General features: G+C 34.9%; 1 protein-coding gene across 3 annotated transcripts in view; it reads left to right on the top strand.

The window, feature by feature from the left end:
- The window catches only part of EPHA6 (EPH receptor A6), a 516,782-nt gene that overhangs the window by 28,499 nt on the left and 463,065 nt on the right, over nucleotides 1-25,218 (top strand). For all 3 annotated transcript variants that reach the window (XM_084506721.1, XM_084506720.1, XM_084506719.1), the window contains exon 2: nucleotides 7,475-7,539. In XM_084506721.1, coding sequence (XP_084362847.1) covers nucleotides 7,475-7,539 — 65 coding nt within the window. The remainder of the gene's footprint in view (nucleotides 1-7,474; nucleotides 7,540-25,218) is intronic.

Raw genomic sequence — 25,218 nt, 5'->3', positions numbered from 1 at the left:
AGGAAGTCAGAATGAAAGAAAAGCAATGTGAAAAAGGATAAAGCTTTTGGTATGAAAAATGTTGGCTTTATTCTGGTGAGAGATGGAGCAGCTTTCTAGTCTCAGAAGTATGTGCATGTTTGCACATAAAGGCACGGAGAAGATAATTATTTTGGCTCTGGAATAGCAGGAGCACTAAGAAAGTGTAGGAAAGCATAAAATAAAAAAGAGAATAAATTTTAATTTCATTAAAAAATGATCCTGCTGGAAAATAGGTAATAAGGTTTCCTAGGAAAGAAGGTTGAATGAAAAAGGTGGGTAGCAGTGTTTTATGCAAAGGAAATGCTGTTTGTTAGCAAACAGCACAGAGCCATAGGATTTGAAATTACATGTATCAAGGCAATAGTGACATTGAAACAGATAACTGAATCAATATAGGAAACAGGGTAAGTTATTCCTTAAACATCTGTATGGAATACATGGAAAGAAAAATGGTGCTGTGAGGGAATTAGTTTTTGAAGATGATTACTGGAGACCTCATGTAACTGGGAGTAAAATGCCACCAAGTCAAAGAACAGTTGTCTACCCTAAAAAAATATTGCACCCAGTCTAGTAACTTACTGGGCTGGGGAGGTGAGTTTGCCATTAATGAGATGTTGGTATTTATTCATGAAAAATTATTCTGACTTATTTTCATTCATTAGAGTAGAATTCTAATTGTGTGTGTGTGTGCGAGTATGAAAAGGAAAAAGGTCAAAGTGTGGAAATTACTTTTTAAAATTCTTGACTGCAAAATCATTGATACATTAAAAGGCCAGTTTTGGATAACAGCTCAGTCTACTTTAGAGGTAATATGAAAGCATAAATTAGAAATAAAAACACGTGTAGTAATTAATAGAAAAAGACTACACACATGGAAGTTAATACCCATTAGAAAGTATTAAGTGTAGAAAATTGAAAATTAAACTAAGTGTGTTAGATAAAAGCCCATGTCTCAGAATACTCAGGATAAGGGGAATTTCCTTACTGCATTATGAATAGAGTTATTGTGTAAATAGTGTTGAAATATTTTTAGGAAAAGGTGAAGAAAAAAAGGTACTCAGAATTGAGAAATTTAGAAATTACTAATTTATTCACACAACATGAAAAATATGGAGTGCTCCCCAGCTGGCATAGAAAGTTCTCTTCCAAGAGTCCTGGAAGAATTGGCCAAGGAGATCTCTGGGCTACTGATGGTAACTTTAATGAGTTTGGGGACACAGGGAATTTAAGAGTGCTGGAAAAGCGTAGGTGTTAGAGTACTAGTTTGAACAGAAAAGGGAAGCACCATTAACCAGGAAACTAGATTTTTATAAAAATCAGTGCTGGAGAGGATTTGAGAAGTCATTTAGCTCCCTCTGCCCCAAGGCAACGTCAGTTTATGTAGAAACCAGTGTTTAATGTGTGTTAAAAGCCTCCTGTCGTGGAGATTCCCCAACTTCCCAATTAGTCTCAACTATCCCTCTTCTCTACAACTGTAGGGGAGGTAAGGATTTTCCTGCAGTCTAACATAAAACTCTTCTTCCTTATTAACCATTAATAAAGAGAACAGATCATTCTGTTTGGCTTTCAACTGCCTTCGATACACTTGAGGTCTGTGACTGGATAGCCCCTTTAATTTAACCTCCAAGGTGCACAACTGCCGAGTAGTCAGGACTTTCCAGAGCACAGCCTTTCTAGAGATCTCGTTGTTCCTGTTGCTCTCCAGTGTTTTCTTGGCAAGTGATCCTTGTGTTTCTTGAAGGAAGGCACTGAAAACCAGACACAGAACTCCCTTACAAAAGGCTTACAAATGTTGAAGAGAGGGGAAGGATAGCTTTATGTTTTTCACTGGCTCTAATCCTGTTTATTTATCTCAGTCACACAACATTGCTTTGTTTGCTATGCGATTTGCTATGACCCCCCTATACTTTTTCTGCAGAATTGCTATCTAGACAGGGGCTCCTAGTCCTTTATTACTGCAGCTCGTTAATCTTGCCTAAACCAGATATCTGTGGCATGCAAAATAATGGAAATGCTGGAAAAGGACTTACGATATATATAGAATGATGTCAGTTCATTTGTTTTATAGAAAACAGGCCTGGTCAAAAACCAAACAATTAAATCATTTTTTTTCCCAGTTGATTACATGTTAATTGCCAAAGATAACTTGCATATTGCTTATCTCTTCTTTCCTTCTCCCTCAAGCAGACAAACCACAGAGGTAACGTGTTTAGATTTTGTAAAGGATGACCAAATACCACAGAGCATTCTGACAGTAGAAAGCTTCTGAAAGTAGAAAGTGGATTTAGCAAATGGGGGTCTAAGAAACCGTGAAATATTTTTCAGTGACTGGTAAATTGCAGAACTGGAGATGTTCTTTATGCAGCATTCAAAATTCTGACTGGTCAACATCGTTCGTTAGTAACATGGGAATAAAGTCAGCAGCTGACAAAAGAGTAACAGAGTGCTAAGTAAATAAAGAGGATGTGCAGACAGAAACCAGCCTGTATCACTTAGTAAAGGTCAGCCCTTAAAAGTAAAATGTGTTTTAATATAAACAAATGGATCTTTGTATGTTCAAGAAGAAAAATGCAACCTGAATTGAAAAATAATGGTGAAAAGGAGCGATTCAGCAAAGGACAGTGATCTTGATAGATTAGTAGCTGCCTATGAGAGCTGTGCTGCCATAAAAAATGGGCTGATGTGACTTGGGATATATAAACAGGATATGAAAATTGGGAAGGTTCTTTATCTTAATGAGTATTGTTAGAAGGAATGACTTCAGAATACTTTAGGTGATCCTTGTTTCAAAAAATGAAAGAAAAAAAGGCCATCAAAATTGAAAAAGAGTGCAGTCACTTCAGAAGAGAGTTGTAACAACTGTCTTGGGGGCTGGAAGTGAGAGACTTGAGAAGCTCAGGGTGTTCATCTTCTAAATGTGAACTGATTACAGTTGATAAGTAAGTTCTCAGAGCAAAAAAATAGTGCTAGTTTTGTGTGTCTCAGGATATCATCAGTCATAACTGCCCTACTGGAAGACAGTGAAACTTTCCATCTGCTATTTGTGCATCTTTTACCCTGCACAGCAGAGAGATCCTACATCCGTGAACCTGGCATTGGCTTGCTGGCCAACCCAGCCAGCAGACAGCTAAGGCAAGTGTGCTGCCAGGGCAAGCAAGTTGTTACAACATACCTAGACAGGGAAAAAAAAAAAAAAAAAAAAAAAAAGTTTTTTTTTTTTTTTTAAAAAAAAGTATGCTATCGAGCCCAATATAGAGGTAATGGTGAAATATATTAGTCTATAATGAGTGGAAGGTCAGTCTAGGTGATCTGATAGCCTATTCTGATGTCAGACTATGAATCCGTGAAGTAATTTGGCTGAAATCCTTAATGCTTTTAAAACTCTTAGGTCAGACTGTCTGCAGCTCTGTGAAGAAAGGAGAAAAGAAATGGGTGACATGAATGTTCGGAAGGCTTTTTCCTTTGTTGTACAGACAAGATTGTGGAGTTCATCTTCAGAGCCATATTTTGGAATCAGTATTAAAATTCCACGCTGCCAGTCCTCAGAGCTCTGATCATCATAATTTTAAATAAAGCAGTTCCCTCAGGACTGGGCAAAACTTCTAAAAAGATTAATTTCAATTGTAAAGTCTAATAATAGCAATGAAGGACACATCAAAAAAAAAAAAGTTCATTATGGCATGATGAGTTATAATGGTGTAATATCTATTAAGGAATACACTGGAAAACAAAGCTGAACACTTAAATTCTATGTATGAACTATGCAGTTAACTAAAACAATAGGTTTATAGTTGGATGTTAAGTCAGGACATTATTGTTGTCCAAGTGACAGCATTCCTGGCTTAGTTACTTAAGGAAAGAAATGCAAGTGCTAAATCTAAGTTGTTTTTATTGAAAAAGATTTTTAAAGGTTCTTCAGTTCATTCTGAATTGGGACATGCATGACTAATGGCAGAACTATGTTCTTTGTTCTTGTTCACTCTGCAAGTTTTACAGTCTGCATCACCTCAAAGATCTGCCTCCTACAGATGGAGGTTAGTGTAAGAAATGTCAATAACATTGCTTAGTTGCAACCAATTTATTTATAGGTGTTTTTTTCATAAATATTAATTTCAGTAGTTCCAGGCCTCCACTTTTCTTATGCTGGCAGCTAATGGCTTGTCCATAATGACCTCTTTGCATGAAGTCTCGTTTAAGAGGAATGGGACTTTTTAAGGCAGAGAAAGGAGCATAAGCAAGTAGGCATGGGGACAAGGGTCAATAAATATAGCTTCCTGGTTCCATTAACTTTTTGGAGAATGTTCTTATTTTAAACATTGTGTGTAGTGTCTACTGTCTCTTTTCAGCCTCTGTGCATGTGTATTTCCAGTTCCTTAGAAGCTACAAATATTCTACAGCCAGCAAAGAGATGCTCATTCCTGTATGCAAATCAGATGTATACATGCAAGCATTCCTCTTAGTCTGGATTTTTTTTCGGCAGAGTGAATTTTCTGCCAAGGAGCTGTGAGTTGGAAGCTTCTTGGCAGTGCAAATTTGTCTGCCATCAGGTCTGTGCTGCTGGGGATAGACTGTTTCTTAATTACCTCATTTAAAGCTAGCTCGGGTATCTGTCCCACACTGAAGTCTATCGTGTAGATATCTCCAAATCACTGAAGTGTGTGAGGATTTTATTACTTTATCTGTGTCCTCATTTGTATTGCAGCTCCTGTTGATTTCACTGCTTTACAGGGCTTTGTATTTCTTTGTCATAAATGTACTGTTTACTTGATCTGTCATCATTTGCACATTTTTGACTCATAATTCTTTTATGTCTTTTGATAGGAATCGTGTTGCAATGGCAGCCTTAATTTTAATGATCTTCATTTCTGACTTTGAAAGTGTTGCTGTTCTAGTTCTGGTTATTTGCTGGTTGATTGTTTGAATTCTCTAGTTTGAGTTTCTAGCTGATTTGGTGGCTATAGGTGAGCATACGTGACCATAAAAGATGCTTAGTAGGTAAAAATATATCAAAAATTGTATTTAGTAAAGTCAGTTATTTGATGGGGATCATTTTGTAAATATATACATGAAATATTAGAACATGGTTCATGTACATTTAAATTTAGCATACTTTCAGTGATGAATTCACACCACTTTTTATTTTTTTTAATATATAACTTTGAGCTTTCAGGTAGTACTGGATTAATTCAGGCAAGGAATTAATTAATTCAACCTCCACTGAAGAAATGAATTACTTTTCCTTCCTGTATTTTGGTCCTTGTTCCTTCGAAGTATTAGTTTTGAATACCTCAATATTTATTAAATCACTGCCCTGCTACCACAAAAATCATGAAAGCGAAACAGCATATTATACCCTGACACTGCTTACAAGAGTCAATTTCTGCCTGCAGGTCCATAGGTTTTGCAGTAACTTCCAGTGTTTTTTTTTATTTATTTAATTATGTATGAAAGAATTAAAATCTCATCATGATATTACTTGATAAATAGCAAAATAGAATCTCAGTTGAGAAGCAAATATATTTATAATTTGCCCATGATGTCTGGGTTTGCTTGAGAGATAGGGAGGAAGACATGGAGGAAAGAAAACAAACTCCTTATATGAACTGAAATATTCTCAGAAACCAGCTGAGTACTTGGTCTTGGCTATGAAAAGGAGATGTCAAAAACCACTGGCTTAAGTTTTTTGGAGGTGACAGATCCCCATTACATTGTTGCTTGGAGGGTGATAGAGGAAGCTGATGCTTCACCAACCAAATTTGAAGATGCTATTCTGACTCTGGAACAAGAGTTTGGTAGCCTGATGTAAACAACAAATACTACGACAACTATAAATCACAGCTTTGTAAGTAATCAGTAGAGGCAGTGGTCTTAGTGGGGACTGGGATTCAATATTTTGGAAATAAAAGGGTGTGTAAAATAAAAGGTTGAATTTGTCTTTGAGTTATTCACAAAGCTTCATAAACTGGTTAAACATTGAAGAAGCAGGAAGTAGAACCCTCCCCTTTGTGGAGTATCCTTTTTAAAATGTCATTTATTTCTTCAGATAAATCATTAAAAATTTAGTTGGTTAATGTTGAGCTTTTTACCTGACTGTAAATTTGCTGATAAGGCTACTTCAATATGAAGTTAAAAGTCAACATACAGCCAAATATAGAACTCTAACTGCTACTAATACAAGAGATGAAGGTGTTAGGCCAAGTTTCATCTAAGAAGCTGGCAAGTCCCAACAGTTTGCATGCTGATGTATCTATTCCATATGGCAAAAAATCATGACCTGACATCTACTCATAATGATGTAAATGCTTTATAGAAACATTATAGATAGCTGTAGAGTGTATTGTCTAAATAATCAATGTGCAGATAAAAGGTGGAAGATAATGTGCAACAGCATAAAACCCCAAAATGTATGTGAAGTGGTATCATGTTCCAGACTAATAGCTTAATTTTTCTCCATCATTTAGCTATCAGAAGGAGAATGGGTATTTGTGGGCTGTAAGGAGGAACTGAGCCTTCAAAACATAGTAACTTGACAATTAAAATCAGCTGCACTATACTATACTTAATTTTATGTTAAATCATAATTTACATTTTTTAAATTAGATTAGAGGGTCAGATTAAACAATTCCATTAGAGGGCAGTAGTACACATAGGTATGATGTCTCATGTACTACGTATTTAGTTTACAGCCAGCTTCTTTATTGCTATGAGCTGTGTTCTGTATAATTTTTGCATTGTTACTGACAGGAATAGAGATATGATTATAATGTAATTTAACATATTAGAATAGTGCAGAAGTATTTTGTAATATACAATCATGCACATTCTGTCATATATTAAAAAAAAAAAGGCAGAAGATCTGCAAAATAATTATAACAACTTTCAGCATTATGATACTCCAGCTAAAATACCCACTCCAAAGTTGTTAGTCTTTCTGTTCTGAATTATACAACTTGTGCATTGTATAAATTGCATTTATTTCTTGAAAGTTTATGGTGTTTTTTTTTTCACATGTATTTCTTTTGAAGATGTTTTTCCTTATTTTCTTGGCTTTAATACCCAACTCCACATGTAGGCTTTCTAGATTTCCAGGCAAAGGATTGCAAAATCATGCTTGCTTATTCAGGTACCATTGAATGATGAGGCATCAGTAACATGTTGTGATTTGGCAATGCTTTCAGCAAAAGATTTAGTTTTTGTATGAGTGAAATTTTCTGAGACACGTGATAATGAAATGTAAACCTCAAAAGCTTAAATGTTTTTATTGTATTGGAATATTCATACTCCAATGCTTTCATTGAAGCTTTAATATTAAAGCTTTAATAGCTTTAAGCAGATGTACCTGGCTGATATGTCTAGTTCAGTTCATATTGGTTTATACTTTGCTATACTTTATACTTGTATATGTCTAATCAAAACAACACCACAAACATATCATTTCTTTTTCCACTTTCAGTTGTGTTGCTTGATACTACAGCTGCCCTTGGAGAACTAGGATGGAAAACATTTCCTTTAAATGGGGTAAGTCACTCACTATTTTAGCTTTATTGTCTTGAATTTGGCGTTCCAACAGTACTAAAGTGAATGACTGTTATAACTGAGTGAATATTCATGTAGTATGGACTCACAGGAAAGATTTTAGTTATTCTCAGGACTGGAGCAGCCTGTGTTGTAATAACAGGAAGAACAGATGCAAGAATGACATGAGTACACATTACTATGCCCTTCTCTGGCTTTTCTGCTTAGGAATCTATCCCATTTAAAAATCTAATTCTAACAGTTACATATCATAAAATTACATATTAAAAGTTCTTATTTTGGAGGATGCATTTATGAATGCGTTTTTGTGAATTAAAAGGAAAAACAAGTTTTGATTTTGTAACATGATTGAAGTGAGGATTAATATGGACTTTAGCATCTGGTAAAAAGGTATCAGGTTTGCTAAATCAGGAGAACATTACAAATATGTTAATACCATTAAACCAGTAAAAACCTGTAGAGAAAATATTTAAATATATATATATATATATTATTTTTTTCCCCTCCACTTACTGTTCTAGGTCAAAGTTCACTATTCCAGTTTAACATTTTACAGTTTCACTGTGCTGCTAGTACAGATTGTCAGGCACTTAACATTGTGTTCAAGACCTCAGAGAGTTGCAAGTACCTGGTATATTTGGAGGTGGTATGGCTAGATGAGGGTGGGGAAGAGGTGCATTTCTGCTTTTTGAAGTACAGCCATCAGTGCTTTGCCAGAGGCTATGCAGAGTCCGTGTCCTTCTTCCACCCAGTTGGTGCACTTAACAGAACATCAGAGGCATTTGAAGTTTGAGTTTTTAATTAAGATACAATGTATTAGAGCATTTAACACCTATCCCATCAGCTACTAATATCACTATATGTACAGCTCTAGATCATATGTCATGTGTTTTTATATTAGCCGGCATTCTCTCTTAATTCTTGTGTATGACATAATTTCTCGATGCTCTGAAATGAGCACAGAAAGTTCTGTTTTTTGGAGTGAGAAATCTTGTTTCATTTTTAATTATTGCAGAAGGAAGTAGAAATTGTCTGTCCTCAGCACCTTAATAACGCATTTTTATAAAATACCTTCTGTGTCTTTGCCTTCAGCGATTTCAAGCAATGTTAGGTTTCTTAATCTCAGCCTACTCACAACTTTATGGTGATTTCTTTTTCAGAGTTTTTCAGTACATTGTATTCCTAGACACATTTCAGTCTGTTATAAATACTTCCGTATTTTTCATTTTGTATGCAGTCTCGTGCAGTCTACGTTATAATTCTGAAAGTTTTTTTTTCCTTCAGAACTCCTAGACAAAGCAAATATTGTTATATATTAAATTCCTCACAGTATTTTTGCATTATTTGCTCTAGAAAAAAAAAAATGACATATAGTATGATGAGAAAACAGCAAAGAATTTTGCTCTCTTTTTGTGGTAAGTCCCACTGGATTGGACAAGGAGGCTGGCATTTCAAAAGAAGACAGGATATAATTTCATTTTTTTCAGTAAATTCTTAAAAGTTTCAGTTACTCCTGTGACAATAACCACAATATAGAAGCATAAAAAGGCAATAAAAGTTGATTTAAAACATAACTATTACAAAACATCTCTTTTGATTGGTCATTCCTATTCTTAACTTTACTTTTGCACCATGTTGAGGCTTTCGGGGAAATTGCCTTTGCTGCATGTTAAGAACAGGCAGCACATACTAGAATAAGAGGAGCTTACCTTTGAGGCAGTAGTTGGGATTCAATTATTAGAGAATTTCCCAATAGGTAAAATTCTGTTAAAAATAAATAAATAAATAAATAAATAAATAAAAGTAGCTAGAGTAAATGTGTGGGAGAAAAGTAGTCTATAGAATGATGAAAACATACGGAGTAAGGCTTACTGGGACATTTAATAGAAAAATCTAGTGAAAATGGTAAGGTAAGGACTGGATAAATGCACTATGGAGAGGTAGTAACTGTGAACTTCAAAAAAAAAAATGTGTCTAAACCATGCATTAATTAATGTAAGCTGTAAATTATATAAGGTTCATGAGCACTTCAGTGAAGAAGCTTTGCAACAGATTTTGGGGCGTTGTGCAGATGAGAGGAATACGTGATTTGGGGAAGAAGCATGAGCACTTTGGGAAAGAGACTGTAAGCCATTGGTCACATACAGCAGAAGATGACTGGATATGCTGACAAATGAGGTCCTCCATTTCTCTCAGATTCACAGAGGAAAATATCTTAGGTCAGCGTACTGGTCCTGTAAAGTTTGTTGTGAGCACTCGGAGGTAGTGGCAATGCTGGACTGCTGCAGAAAGAAGGAACAAACAACAAAGCAAAATAAATAGTGGAGACAAATGAATTCTATGAAATTAGACTTTTCTCACAGAGTTATGCAGAAGTGCTGGTTAAAATCAATGTTTGCCGATTTTTCTGGGTTAGTCTCTTTCTGACAAACTTCATTAAAATATAGCAAATGTACTTGTTGGTTTGGGTAGTTGATCGTATTGAAGAATTGCATACAACTATTAAAATATGTAACATTGCTTATAAAATATTAAATATACTAAAATTAAAAACTAAAGTGGAATATATTTCTAAACTATTTCTATTTAAATTATTGTGGGATCCTGTACCTTATACAAAGGTGAGAAGATTATTGAGTTTACAAATGTTTTAGGTGATTAACAGAATATTACATTTATATGCTTCTTCATGTCAATTTTGTATGTAGGCTAAGAAACAAAAAGCCAGCATTTGTGTGAGTTGTTACCTGATTCTTTTGAAAAATTAAGGTAAAATTTAAGGAGACCAGGTCACCCAGTTGGTGGATGAAGGAAAGGCAGTGGAAGTAATCTTTCTGGATTTCAGTAAGGCCTTTGATGCAGTCCCCCTTGGTATCCTTCTAGACAAATTGTCCAGCTGTGAGATAAACAGGTTCACATGATACCAGATGATGACCTGACAGCCAAGAGGGCAAACCACTTTTTAGGATGCATTGAATACAGCACAGTCAGCTGGTCAAAAGAGGTGATTCGCTCACTATATTTAGCCTTGGTGCAGCCTGACTTTGAACATTGCATGTGGTTCTGGGCCCCATGATATAAAAAGGATGTTAAAGACCCTTCAAGCATCCAGAGGAGCGCAATGGCACTGGTGAAAGAGCTGGAAGGCATGTCCCATGAGGAAAGGTTGAGGACAACTGGGTTGTCCTTATCTAATATAGATAAGAGAACGCTCAGAGGCAGCCTCATTGCTCTCTACAACATCCTGAGAAGGAGAAGCATAGAGTGAGGCGCCAGTCTCTGTTCCCTGGTCACTGATGACAGGATGCATGGGAGTGGCACGAAGCTATATCAGGAGGGTTCAGAGTAGGTATAAGGAAAAAATTCTTTACTGTGAGAGTGGTCAAACACTGAAACAGGCTTCCTAGACAGGTGGTTGATGCCCCATGCCTGTCAATGTTCAAGAGATATTTGGGTAATGCCCTCAACAATATGCTTTAAATTTGGTTATGCCTGAAGAGGTCAGACAGTTGGACTAGATGATCTCTGAAGGTCCCTTGCAATTGAACAATATCCTATCCTATCCTATCCTATCCTATCCTATCCTATCCTATCCTATCCTATCCTATCCTATCCTATCCTATCCTATCCCTATTCTTTTCTTGAAGAGAGACTGGTTTTGGTTTGTTTGCGCTTTTGATAGAGACTTTTGTTCAGATACTGTGTAAATTGTACATGCTACTTTAATCAACAATTTTTTCAAAAAGTAAGAGTAAGTAGAGTAAGTGTGGTGTTTATGTGTGCAACAAAAACGTCCTTGACATATAGTTATAAAGCTACTCTAACTTTAGAACATTTTCAGCAGTAGAAGAATGGGATGATGGTGTTCTTGAGACTGACATTAACAGAAGTCATTAATTTATGGGCTTACTCAGTCTCAAAGAATGTTTCCATTAAATTAAATAGCAACTGAAATATTAATGTTTGGGATTTATGTAATATTGAGTATGCCTCAGCGATTTTAAACTAACAGGCTAGGGTGAAGTAGAAGAAAAATTTAGAAGTAGGTATTCTTCTGAAATTTGTGGAACCTTAACCTTCACCTCCCAGTTTTTCTATTTATAGCATATTCATAATGCAAAAAAAGGTTGTAAGCTTTCAGCAGTTTTGGTAACCTCCAGAGGCACCTACCCAAGCAAGCAAAGATACAACACAGTGTTTTTTTTTTTATGTGGCATTTGTATGCAGTGCCATCATTTAGCTGCAACGATGAGTCATGCTCAACTGCGTTATCCGTTCTTTGGTAATACAATATGTGATTTTACTATTTCATTTTCTTCCCAGTTGTTTGTACAACCTTTCTCAAGTTCTCAAATACAGTACTTTCTCTTACAAACGTATTTTCTTTATTTGCTTGTCAGTTTTTTTTCCTTGTATTTTGATTGGGTAATAAATTAAGTGCTTAGAGCTACAAAAATGCATTGTAAAACATTAATATCCTTGAGGTCAGTAGAATCAGCTTTTGTTGATTGAGTTCCAATTTAGCCTCTCAGTGACAGGCTGTATAAAAATTCTGCTTTAATAATGAACCACCTGATACTTACTCCATTTATTGTTCTATGCTTCAGAATGAAGATAGAACTTTACTCATCTGTTACTCCGTAACCTTGAAAATGCAGAAGTTTTGCTGGGATTTGTACAAAAACTGGGAAGGAATCCCCTCATAGGTTTAAAAAGAGGTTTTGAGTGTGAGCAAGTGGGCAGGCTGGTTGAGAACGTATGAACCATTATCCGTGGTTACAGCTAGAGTCAATTCACTGAACTAAATTGTATTTGTTAGATTTTTTCACTACTGTCTGTGGTGCTGTGATCCTTAGAAGGTCTTGGTTTTTTGTTTGTTTGTTTGTTTGTTTTTTAGCCTCCCCCTCTTCCCCTCTTTTTCTTACAGGATTAAACACTTCTTCAGCAATTAATACCATTTTGAAATTTAGGAAGGAAAGGAAAAAACTTGAAAGCCTAACTGATATGTAGTGATTCTCAACTTTCACTTGTCAGTTAGCAGTAATGCTAATAAGCTAATATGCCTTGGATGACTCTAGGTTTGGTCTGTTTGCTTGTTTTTCCTTTCTCACTTAAATTTATTTATCTAATTTTAGTTTTCCACTGCATTAAGCAATGTAACAGAATTTTGTGAATAAAATCCGCCTGTGAGTTATGGATTGGTATGGATTGGAGAGCACTGCCATAAGGGCCTGCCTATTGCTGATAAACGTCTACCATAAATACTTCTTTTTAAATCTAAGAACTCTTTATTTTGAAAGAGTTACATCTACTTTGCAAGTGGTAATTTGGAACAAAATGTTCTTATTGGAAGAAGAAAATTAATAATGAAGAATTTATTTGCTTCTAACATCAATAAAACTTTACACTTCTGTGTAGGCACTTCATAAACTCCAAAAATATTTTAAATGTAGTACAAAAGAAGGGCAAGGTGACACATAACACAAGGCTATGAGAAATTATTTACATGTGGAAGGAGCTTGCAGAAGCTACCTTGACTTATCATTGCAGGGAAAACGTATAGCCTCAGCAGTAAAAAGCCTACTAGAAGTTTCCTACATTATTTGACAGCTGTGTAAATGATGAAACTATTTTAATCCCAGTTCCTGTAGTTATCTGAACAACTTCCTTGTAATTTTTTAAAATTGATTTATCCACGGAAGTAAGTCTATTTTAAATATCTTCTTTCTTTGGGTGATCATTTAAGATTTTGAATAACTGTCACTAATATGCAGGGTTTTTTTGTTTGTTTGTTTGTTTGTTTGTTTTTGTCTGTTCTGGATTTGTTGAAACTGAACTCATCAAAGTACCATTTTTTTTTCCCTCTACCAGACTGATTATTTTACCCTCTGTTAAAATAATTGTTTTAATTTATATGTATCTGTCTACAATTCACTTTTAGCTCCTTCTTAAGTAATTAGAAGACATTGCTAGGGTTTATGGTAACATGCTCTTGAACATCTTACTAGTATTTGTCATACCACTACTCGTTTACTACTCCTTTTTTTTTTTTTTTAATTTTGTTTGTAATCAGAGCTGATACAGAAGTTTTCCACTACTAACCTGCAAACCACTTCTTTCAGTGTAGCTGCACTCTTCTTTATTTTTTAAGAGTTAGCTTTTATTGTGATTGGGCCAGTATACCTACGGAGTATTCTGATTCTTACTCAGGATTTTTAACTATCATCAATTTTCTTAGCTGGACTAATTATGTTTTAGAATATTCTGGATATCCTTTGAAATCACATAAAAACACTTATAAAGAAAGAGATGGAAGCTTAGGCCCTTTCCCTTATTAAAATTATCAATGAACAAAGCAACTGGCAGAAAAAGTAACACTCTCCCATATGAAGTCTTTGTATGCAGAAAGAGTAGAAAACTGTGTAGGAAGTCAAGTTAACTTAAATAAAAGCTAAAAGAAGATGACTTAAAGGAAAGCTGCAAAATAAAAAGACTGCTGTGGGAAGTGATAATACAAATAACAGGTTCAGCTTGAGGCTCAAGAGAATATAGTATAAGGGGATATAACGTGGGAAAATAAGAAATGTTGGAGTGCTAAGAAAGTATTATAAAGTGAAACCCGAGCAAGTATCTCAAATATAAGACTAACCTGTTTATAACAGACAGTAAGTGAGGTTAGTGCATTAAACATGCTCAGGCACCAGTGTGGCATCATAAGAAAAAGATAGGGAGTGCTTTGTAGATATGGTGATACCCAGTGCCTACAATTTAGTTCTGCATTTCATGTTATCTTGTTATCTACCAGCAGAAGAGAACTACATGGTACTAAAACATAACAAATAAATGGTACAGATTATAGGATGAAAGAAATTCAAAGTCTCCTAACTATAGTTGGCAGTTGCTTGGATTTGTCTATGAAATAGAAACCAGATGAATTATCTGTATTTGTATACAGATATACATGTATTTACATATCCACCTGGCCACATCAATATTGATTTTAAGGACAACTTTGATGTGAAAAGTTCACGTAGCAGTGTGAATTATAATGTCATCAGTACTTTTAGTCTTCACTTTTAATACTGTATTGTGTAAGAACACAATAGATATTTAAATTCCTTATGACCAGAAAGAACAATGTATCAGTTCACCCTTATATCAGAGGCGGGAAGATTTCAAGCATTGTCATTGTGTTAACCCCATAACAAGAATTTCACAGTATATATTTTTAAAAGACATCAAGAAGCTTTCATTGGTAATTTATTCCATTAATTAATTAAATCCTTGTTAAGAAAAAAAAAAAAGTTTCCTACTGTTTAATTCTTCCTTCTTAGCCTAATATTGTATCTAAGTAGACAAAGTCCTTCATTGCTCCTCCTCCTGTTCTCCAAAATTCAAATCAGCGTGCAACTCTTTTTTTTTCAAAAGTAGGGACACAAGTATGCAGTATTTTACAGTCAATTTCATTATTTTCTACAGTTACATATTGTCATGCCACTTTTATTTACTATTCTCCTGTTTAAACATCAAAAAGTTCCCACTAGGCTTTCTCTCTATAGTAATAATATTAGGAGCTCATGTTCAGTTGATCTTCACCATGACTCACAGTTGTCTACCAGAATTGCTGCTTTATAACACATAGTAATCTATTCATTAGGTATAAGTGGTATTCCTGCTCCTAGGTGTGTAAATATACATGATCTTTGAATGAGTTTTCCTGACCAAAATATTTATAACAACCCGTATGATTTTGTGTTCTAAATATTTACCCAGCAATTTAACTTTGGATAGTCTCATTAGAGAAAAAAAAAATAATAATAAAATACTAAGAAACTGTATGATATATAGTCATACTTCATAGCTTCTGTAATCTGTGCTTGAATATTGTAAAATACTTTTAATAGTGTATTGTGTGATACACTATTCAATGGCATTTTGTGGCTCATTTGTGTGGTGAATAAGATAGTCTAGGGTATTTAAAACTATAATTAAGAAATTTGATTGTATTTATCAGTTCCTAGTCTGACAAGGGCATGTGGTTGGAGAACTGTGACTTAATGAACAAGACATCACAGTTCAAGACATCATTGCTTCTTTAATGGCATGCTGTGGTGGGTTGACCCCATGGCAGCTGAGTCCTGATGTAGTTACTAGTTCATTCCCAGCCAATAGGATAGGGTAGAGAACTGGAAGGGCAAAAGTGAGAAAAATTCGTGGGTCAAGATAAAGACACTTAAAAAGTGCTGGGGAAAAAAAAAAAAAAAAAAAAAAGGCAATGACTCACCACCTCCTACCAGCAGACTGATGTGCAGCCAGACTCTTAAGACTGCTTTGAAGAAAACTCACCTCCAGCTTTATTGCTAAGCATGATGTTATATAGAATGGGATATCCCTTTAGTCAGCTGGGGGCAGTTTCCAGTCTCTTGCCCACCCTAGCCTACTCCTTGAGGGTGCAGAGTAAGCAATAGAGAAGGCATGGATGCTGTGCAAGCACTGTTCAGCAATAATTAAAACACTGGTGTGTTATCAACACTGTTTTGGTCACCAATCTAAAACACAGCACCATAGAGGTGGCTATGAAGAAAATTAACTCCATCCCTGCCCGATCCACTACACATACTTAATTTTAAAATTATGTGAAAGTCAACGAGAAAAAAAATGCTAATACCAAGAACGACTCACATTCTGAAGGTGTTTTATACCAAGTAAATAGCTTTGAACAGTTCATGGAACAGAGAATTACATCCATATAGATAAATGTTGTAGCAGTAGCAAGAAGAGCTATAACCAGGAATTGAGAACATTTCTGAGAAGAAACAATGCATCCAAAAGCGTAAATTTTTCCCTCTCTTAGAGCAGTCCAACTGTAACATGTAGTTATACCTATGAAAGCTCAGCAGCCAGATTTCAGAGGTGTCACCAAGATGGTGGTTTTAATAACAAGTTTAATAGAAGTTGGGGATTTAGCTTTTAGGACATTTAACAGATATGAATGAAAAGAAAGAAACTATTCAGATTTTCACACAATAGGGAATTAACAGAGATGACACTAAGAAAAATATTTAAAAATGCTTAGTCGAACTGTAATTTAGACATCATCAGACCCATGCTCTGCGACACCTTATTTAGAATTCTTTTTGATGTTTGAGGCATGCCATATAAGAAGTAAGACAAGGGTCATTTTTCTTGAGATTAATATCTATCTGCAGGGATTTAATGATTAGGCACATCCAAGATCTAGTTAACTAAGAAAGATTTTCTAGAGGATTTACTGTTTGTAATCTGAGGTGATTTGCCTTTGAGAGTCAACTTTCATGTTTCATTTAAGAACAACTCTTAGAACATAAAAGGTTTTCTTGAAGAGTGTATGTCCCTGTGACTACCAATGTCCAAGTAATTTGACGCATGCCTAAATTTTTTGTTTTACCTGTGTTTCCTGTTAGTGTCAAAAATCTTAATTTGTGTGCATATGTAACCTGAAAACCCTAGCTGTAACTTCTGGGGATTTGAGTACCTATTCGACAGATGCACAGTTACCAGAGCACATTGCATCTATAATGGTTAAATTCACAAAATATGCCAGGCACTATGAAGAAGAGATATTTATCACCCTGTTTTTTTCTTTTTCTTTTGTTCATACACTTGGGCAGTATTTTGATTATTTTTCATCTGGTTTTGTGTGAAACGTCTAATTACAGATTCCACATAGGATAGCTATTGGCAAAACATAGTCATATTCTTATTTGGATATTGCAAACACATTGGGACCCATTTGTTCTTGCCACTGTGCAGTCACAGATCTAAAGCATTCATAGCCTAAATGATGAGATATAATTAGCTGTAAATTAAAAAAAAAAAAAAAGACTTGGAAGAAAGCATGTATAATGAGGATTATAAACAAATTTGAATGGTTCAGTAGAGAACAGCTGTATTCTTAAATAGTAATCTGTAAAAGCAAAGTGATAGAAGTAGTCTCTAAACTGCTCAACCAAATTATTATTTTTTAAAATCTGCTATATAGTAAGTCTGAACTTAATGATAGTAATTTGACATATACTTTTTGATGATTTTTTATTCTTGTTTAACTTAGATAGTATTGTGTACAAATATGTTCTTAGTAAAAGTAAATTTTCCTGTCCATAACTGGAATCATTACTATATTATATCTGCTAAGCAGAAACATATTTATGGTTTTTTGTTTGTTTGTTTATTTTTGTTTTCTTTTGTTTTGTTTTTAACTGGTTTTGTAGCAGTATAACCTATCACTAGAATGTCAGACTAGGAGTTTGTCATCTCCACTTCATCTTCTTTGACTATTCAAACATTTAACATGAAACATACCAAAGGAGTGAAGTCCCTGTTGAATCCACATAGCTGAAATTCAAGTCAATCACCTTAATAATGGAGCAGTCTGACATTTAATGAGGCTTTATTTTTGCCCAAGATCAGACTTCCCCCACTGCCTTCAAACACCAACTACTCTTCACTTTCTTACTTGTCTGTATGCTTTTATGACCATTAAGGACTTTGTGTTAAAAGTGCCTTTTTAGTAGGGCCAGGAATATAATAAAGAAAATGGAAACAAAGCAGGCAGTCTTGTAATCCTTGATGCAGTGAATCCTTGATGCTACTTATAATGCAAACCTTCTTTCCTTAAAAATGCTTGTTTGTGCTCTGGTTAGAACTAGTTCACACGCTCAGTGCCTGGAAACTGCCAAATAGCAAATGTAAAACTGTTGCTTCATTTTCTTAGGATACTGATTTGTAATGTATCTTGTCTAACACAGGTAATTTAATTATAATGCACACTGAAATTTGATTATTTTTCAGTGTATGTTTTATATTATATAGCAAAAGAGGGCACAGAGTGGCAGTAGCAGTATTTATATTTTCTGTTACGTTTCCCATTGTAAGTATGAGAAGCACTGTAAGTAGTTGAGCATGTCTATCTCTTTCTGTTGTGCAACCCCACAAAATATATGCTAAATCCTATACACTTTTTTTTCAAAAATACATTAGTTGGAAGTTAAAATAAATAAAAATACCATACATGGTTTGCACATCTATGTACCCAATGCATGAAAAATAGCTTTTAATACACTGTAGATTTCACCTTCATATCTTGGTTTACCAAAAGGAGCAGTAAGAAATAAAAGAAAGTATACTTTAGTGAAAATTAACATATTCTTGCCTTTTCTATAGGGAAAAAATATTTTGAAAAGAAAAACATACTCAGTTGGAGAAGCAAGTATGATTGATTTAAAAATAGTATGGGATATATTTTCAGCAGTGTTGAATTTTTACTGTTTTTGCCAGTATTTAGATAGTTTGAAATTCAAAAAAAAAATCACTTATAATCGAAATGAAAAAATTCACTTAATTCCCAATCAAATATAATATTGTTGTGATATAATTCAGCATTCCCTCTGCACAAGCATGTAGCTATAAAGAACATCAAACTGAATGTTGCCTTTGTTACAAAATCATGGAAAAGAAAGGACAAAAAGAAAGTAGAATAAAAGCAATATTTATGGAAATACTAGGTGCATACTGAACATCTCTTTATTTGAAGCAGTGTATTTTTAGAGACTAAGAACAACTATACTGAACTCATGGGAACTACCCCTTGGAATTCCTGTGTGCATTGGAAATGCTTTCATAAATGCTTAAGTGGTTGCGAAATACCTAGGTATTCTGAAAAGCATTATCTGTGGATTGTTTAAAAGCCACAAAACGTATTTTTTTTCCCAGAGAAAAATACAAAAGTGGCAGCAGCAAAGATTCTTTACTAAGTTGCTGCTTTTTGCTTATATGCTGTGTTCAGTAATTGAGGGAACGTTTTGACAGACTGTTGCTTTCTTTTTATCATTTTAGTGACAGGAATAATTATATTTCTAAAGGTGGATCTTCTATGTGTAATGAAAGTAAAATAATTTATATATTCTTAAGAGTTTGCAGTAGCCTGACCTTGTATTGGAAGCCCTTACTTAGAATTAAAAGAAAAGGAATTGAAACAAAAAAACAAACTGTGGTTTTGAACATTTTACTGGTATTTTAACACAGTGACTTACTTCTTGAAGTTACAGAAAAGTGACCAATTTGTCAAGAAATCTGTAAGCTTGAGGCATTTTTCAAGCCTCTTTTAAATACTTAAGTGCACATATAATACCCTTTACAAATTGCAGTAAAACATTTACATTCCAATATTGCTTTCAATTATAAGGCCTTACATGGGTTTTCACCGTTGTAAGGATGGAAGGATTGTATACGAATAGTTTTTCTGCTCTGTAGGAATTCTCGCCAAATGGATCTTGCTAGAGCAATTAGGACCAGTTTGTTTGGGGCACACTTAAATACAGCTCTACTTCCCAGATTTTTTTCCCTTCTGGTGCTGACACAGACTTTTCTATTTCTTTTTGAGTAAGTGTGGGCCAAGAGGGACTCTATCACTACCATTTTGACACTGTCTGGAATCTCGATGTTAGTTGCAGTCCTCAAGGACTTCACACATTTGATTTTCTTCCTTGGAGTCAGACACAGAGTTTTCTCCCTGCTTTGCTTTACTCCAGTTCTTTTCATTTGTCTGTATTTTATCTTCTGTCAAAAGGTCCCTGTTTTACCAGCTTCCTCAGTGATGTGCCCTTCCTTGTCCATGAGTTCATGCCAAAAACTCAAGTAAACATAAAGGCTATGCTATATTGCTAGCTAAAGGAGAGTCAAGAAGCAATAGTAGAGTAGTGTTGGATTGCGCACACTCCTTGCCTGTTGACCTCTTTGCTGCTTTGCAATGATCCTACTTGCCATTTCTAAGACAAATCTTCTATACACTCAAGGCTGGGATGAGACCCTGGCCCTCCTATACTTCTCAGTATAAACACTGAAGTGGTAAACCCTAGTCTTAGACTACTACTGAAAAAATTATTCCAGATGAACTGAACACCCAATGCTGTAGAAATTCTTCTCAGTTTTGCTCTCTCTGCCAGTAGATGTCTGTTTCTTAACCTCCAGTAGAATGCTTGAGCTTGAAATCTCTTCTTTAAGGAACAGTCAACATTTAAAATGTGCAGCGCTTGCCAGTCCAAAATATTAAGAATTGAAAATTCAGATTTAAGAAGAGATACTTTACATAGTCATTTGCACTCGTGATTTAATGTACATATCCTGCAAAAGGATCCAAGCAAGTATAGAGGCCTCTATAGCAGGATTGGAAACTGTTCACATAATCCTAATAAGCTACTTTACAAAGTGGAAAACAGGCTGTTTGTAGATATGTTTATTGACTGCTAATAAGAAAACTGGATTCTTTTTAAGAATCACAATTCTATGGAGGGAGGGAAAAAAAAAAAAAAAAAAAAAGAAGTAGAAAATCCAGGCATTTATGAATAATAATTATACCTATATTTCAGATTTAAAAGGATAATCCTCCTCTATTGTATTTAATCAAAAGAATCCCTTCTGAAGAGTTTAAAACATAATGCATGACTTGCAGAAATAAATTGAAAGATCACAAGTGCTGTTGAGATGTAGAACAGCATTTGAAGGATGCAGATATTCTAGCTGATGTTTTGCATTAAGCATATAACCTTGAAGTGAACAGAAATAGATGGTCTCACTTGGCAAAATAGTACATATTTAATTTTGTATTTCTGGAGGCTTGACTATCCCCTGTGTTTTAGAAACAACCAAAATTTTTCCACTGTACACACTGAGAGAAGATGAAGGGATAGGTGATCTGCCTCTGGTATCATACTGTAGGGGAAAGCTCTTATCAAACAATCTGCTTAAAAAAAAACAAATGAGCAAGATTGAAGAACTAAACAAAACTATCAGTAAATGGAACAAATATGTGTGACTTCAACTGGTAACAGTTATTTTTTAAGAGTTCTATTAATGTTTCTTTTGAATTTGATTAGTAGTATTAAAAAACTGGACACTGCAGAATAAGTAGAAAAAAAGTAAAGTGAATGTTAACAGACACAAAGCTAAATAATGTGATATGTTTAATATCACCTTGTTCAAACAATTCTAATCACGTCTGTTAGTAGTTTTTGTCAGCTTTTAATGTTATGAAGAATACTCCTAATTTTTTAATTTTACTTAAAGAAGAGCTCAAACATTTTCTTTTGCCTCTCAGCTATGAGTACACATTCTTGTAGTATGCTTACAACTAGAAAATGATAAAGTGGTATTAGATACATAATTTACACCATAACATTTGACTATCAGTGTTCAACTTATTGTACCATAGATGTTACTGTGTATTCACATTGGGTCTTGGTATGTCAGAAGCATGGTACTAATAATTTTATATCAAAATAGTTTCAAAGGCTGATAGAGTTCATTTTTAACCCTAGCATAACTAAGGAGATTGGTTGCTTCTCTGTTTCTTGCAGAATAGCTAAGGGGATTGACTTCAGTTCCCTGATTCTTGCCATGATGATTAAGGGAATTTGTTTAAACACCCCATTTCATGTGGTATAGCTACTATAAAAGGATTAGTTTTGGATTCCACTTTCACGTAGGAAAGCTAAGGGGATTAGCTTTAGCTTTTCATTCCATGACACAGTAACTAAGGGGCAATAGCTTTCACTGCCTATGCAGTTGCATCAAGATTTTTATTGCTTCTTTTGCTCTTGTTTCAGTTTCTTTTCCTCTGTTCTTACTCCCCAAAGTTATTTTACTTTGTTCATGCTTTCTGCCCAGCAATCAGAAAGCACATGGCCCATACTGAACCTTTTATCTGTAAAGTGAAGTTAATGAGAAGTAATAAAATGCCATGTATTTTTAATCTCTTCCTCATTAAAATTCAGCACTTACTGTTTCTACAGATAAAACCAAGTGTAGGAATTGCCATAACCGATCACACTGGTGGTCCATCTAATGTATTATCTGATTTCTAACAATGAACATGACCATGAGCTTTAGCAGTAGATGAAGGACTCAGAGGAGTATTAACACTGTCTGTCAGAGCACAACTGCAGCAGATATTCTGGAACAAGTCCAATGAAGGTATCACCTGATCCACAAGCAGTGTAGCCAAGCTGGTGTGGCACCAAATCCAAACCAGCTGGCACTCTGGAAAGCCAGGGTTTGTTAGCTAGGGAGCAAAATTCTAGACCTTAGTGCTCTGAGAAACTCTTGTTTCTGCAAAGCATTGCTTCTCTGAATACAGCAGCTCCAGTTGAACCAGCTCTGAGACCTTCACAGCAAAGTGCATTATGCAGCTAACACAAATTAGTATTTCCAAACTTAAATGCAAATGAGATGTCTGTATGTAAATTCAAAATAGGTATTTCATGCACAGATAAATAATTTATGTCTATGCTATTAAATAAACTAAGATCTCTGCCCTAGCCTTGAAGGCAGGGGCATGGCACGCCTTCTTTCTCCATAAAGCCATTTAAAATAATTGCTTTTACCTAAGCAGTTTTTAGACCATACATCCAGAAACTAATGAGCTTCTTCCTTTGACAATGTATTTTATATCTTTTTGTTTTTATTTATTTGTGTTGTGGAAGTGATTCAGAGTTTAGGTTTTTGTTTACCAAATTGCTTTAACATGTCTATCTTTAATGGTATAGGTGTAATGGTATATTTGAAGTGATGTGCTGTGAAGAACCGGTCATATGTCAGAATTACTATGTAAGCCATCAGAAGAAATCAGATGGTGACTTTTAGTTTGATACCCTTTAGCTACAGTCCTCATCCATAGCATTCGCTGGGAGCATTGTGTCCTGCCTGATGTGTCCTATCCAGATCCACCTTGCCCAGTAAAAGTCTGGGGAAGAGCTAGTTGGCAAAGACCAAAGCAACACCAAAAACTCTCCTAACAAATAAACATTATTAATGATATTGCATCTGCTGGTGCTACTACTACAGACCTAGCCTTAGGGACAATATTCTTAAGAGAATACTTGCAAAGGCGTATGCCATTTATATAGCTAATTTCGGTCCTCCACAATGGGATACAGCAGAACTATTTCAGCATCTACCTGCTGCAGTTATCTGCCAGCTCAAAAGCTGATTATTTCTATTACATGTGCAGCCACTTCAGTTTTATGTATACCAATATGATTGTATATGAATGCAAGAGATGTGCAAATAAACATACACTCTTCTGGGATTGTGGTCCACTATGCTAAACAATCACCTGTAAAAAAAGAAAAATGATAGGAGTTTTTCCAGAAACGCTAACCTGACAAATACAACTCCAGCCTTTTATAGAGCAGATAATAGTATATTCAGCCAAACATGCAGCAAACAACCTCAGTAAAAAATGGAATCCTCTCTAATGCATTTGAGGTGGCACTGCTATGGAAATTTGGCTTTAGCTTAAGCACAGCTGGTTTACCCACAGCATAGGATCAGAGTCCCATGAAGGTGAAACCAGCTTTGATTTTTTTTCCCCTTTTAGGTCAGAGTGGGAAATTTCCTGAAGGAAAACGTTTTGTTCTTCGTAATTATTTTGATTTATATACTGGAAACTGTTTCTGAGAGTGATGGAATTCCTTCTTTGACTACTACATGAGAACAGAATAAAAGAGTAAGAGTTACTGCAATGGCTTTCATCTGAATATTCCTTCCTCTTGGGAATTACGATGCATCTACTTGCTGTTGCCTGAGCTAGAGATCAGTTATAATCTATGATTATTAACTTTTATATTTCTTGACTCCCTTGGAGTAATGTGATTTCCTGCATGTATTTCAAAGTTATGAATATACAATAAAATATGGTATTCCTGATAGCAAAGTATTTGCAAACAATGAGATCATTTTGTGTAGGAGTAAAGCCTGAATCTATATGGAATCTACACAGAGACAAGTTTTCAACACTGTCATACTTATGTCTTTTTGTGCAATACTGTAATATGTTTGTAGTTCATGGTTCATGTTGTTTATGGTTGTAGTCAACAGCACTACATTATATAGAGGAAAGAAGCCCAGAAAGCTTTCTTGTCTTTCAGACCCAGAAAAATATTCTTTCAATCTGTTCCACTGAAGGCACAATTTTTCTTTTTGATATCCCTCTTTTTTTTTTCTCTTTATAATCAATTAGATATTTGTGATATGTTGCCAGTATGTAAAAAAAAAAAAAAAAAAAAAAAAAAGTTCCACATCATAAATTTAAACTGAGATTTATTAGCTTGTGACAGCAGTACAAGATTGATCTAATATTTATAAGAACTGTAGTCCAAAGTTTCCTACCATTTTAATGTTCTGTGAACAAAATCTTTTAATTGTGTGCAACTTTGACCAACATCCTTCTGATTTACATGTGTGGAGGTGCAAAATACTTAATTGTACACACAGAATAAAAATAATATTTTTTATTTGACTTCTTTGAGTACTATCAAAAAGGGCATTATATAGACTTTTTTTTTTTTTATGAGGGTTGAAAGTCAGTAGGGGATGCTTTTGGAAAGATTCTAAATTTTAGCTAAAAGAAATGGTTGCACTTGAAATTACATTTCTAATTCCTTTTTTAGAGTTTTAATATTAAATACAGCTATTGCAGGCAACACCTTCCACCTTGGAAGCAACAGCAGTTCTTAGGTGCTATACGGTTCATATGGCAGAGGAAAGCCAGCCCTGTAAAGTTCATGGCCTTGCATGATACAATATGTAATTACTTTCAGTAGCCTTGGGAATATGACATTAGAA

This window comes from Aythya ferina (genome assembly GCF_964211825.1).
Source record: "Aythya ferina genome assembly, chromosome: 1".
NCBI classification, from domain to species: Eukaryota; Metazoa; Chordata; class Aves; order Anseriformes; family Anatidae; genus Aythya; species Aythya ferina.
Note: the sequence above shows the minus strand (reverse complement) of the source record. Positions and strands in the feature narration are given on the sequence as shown.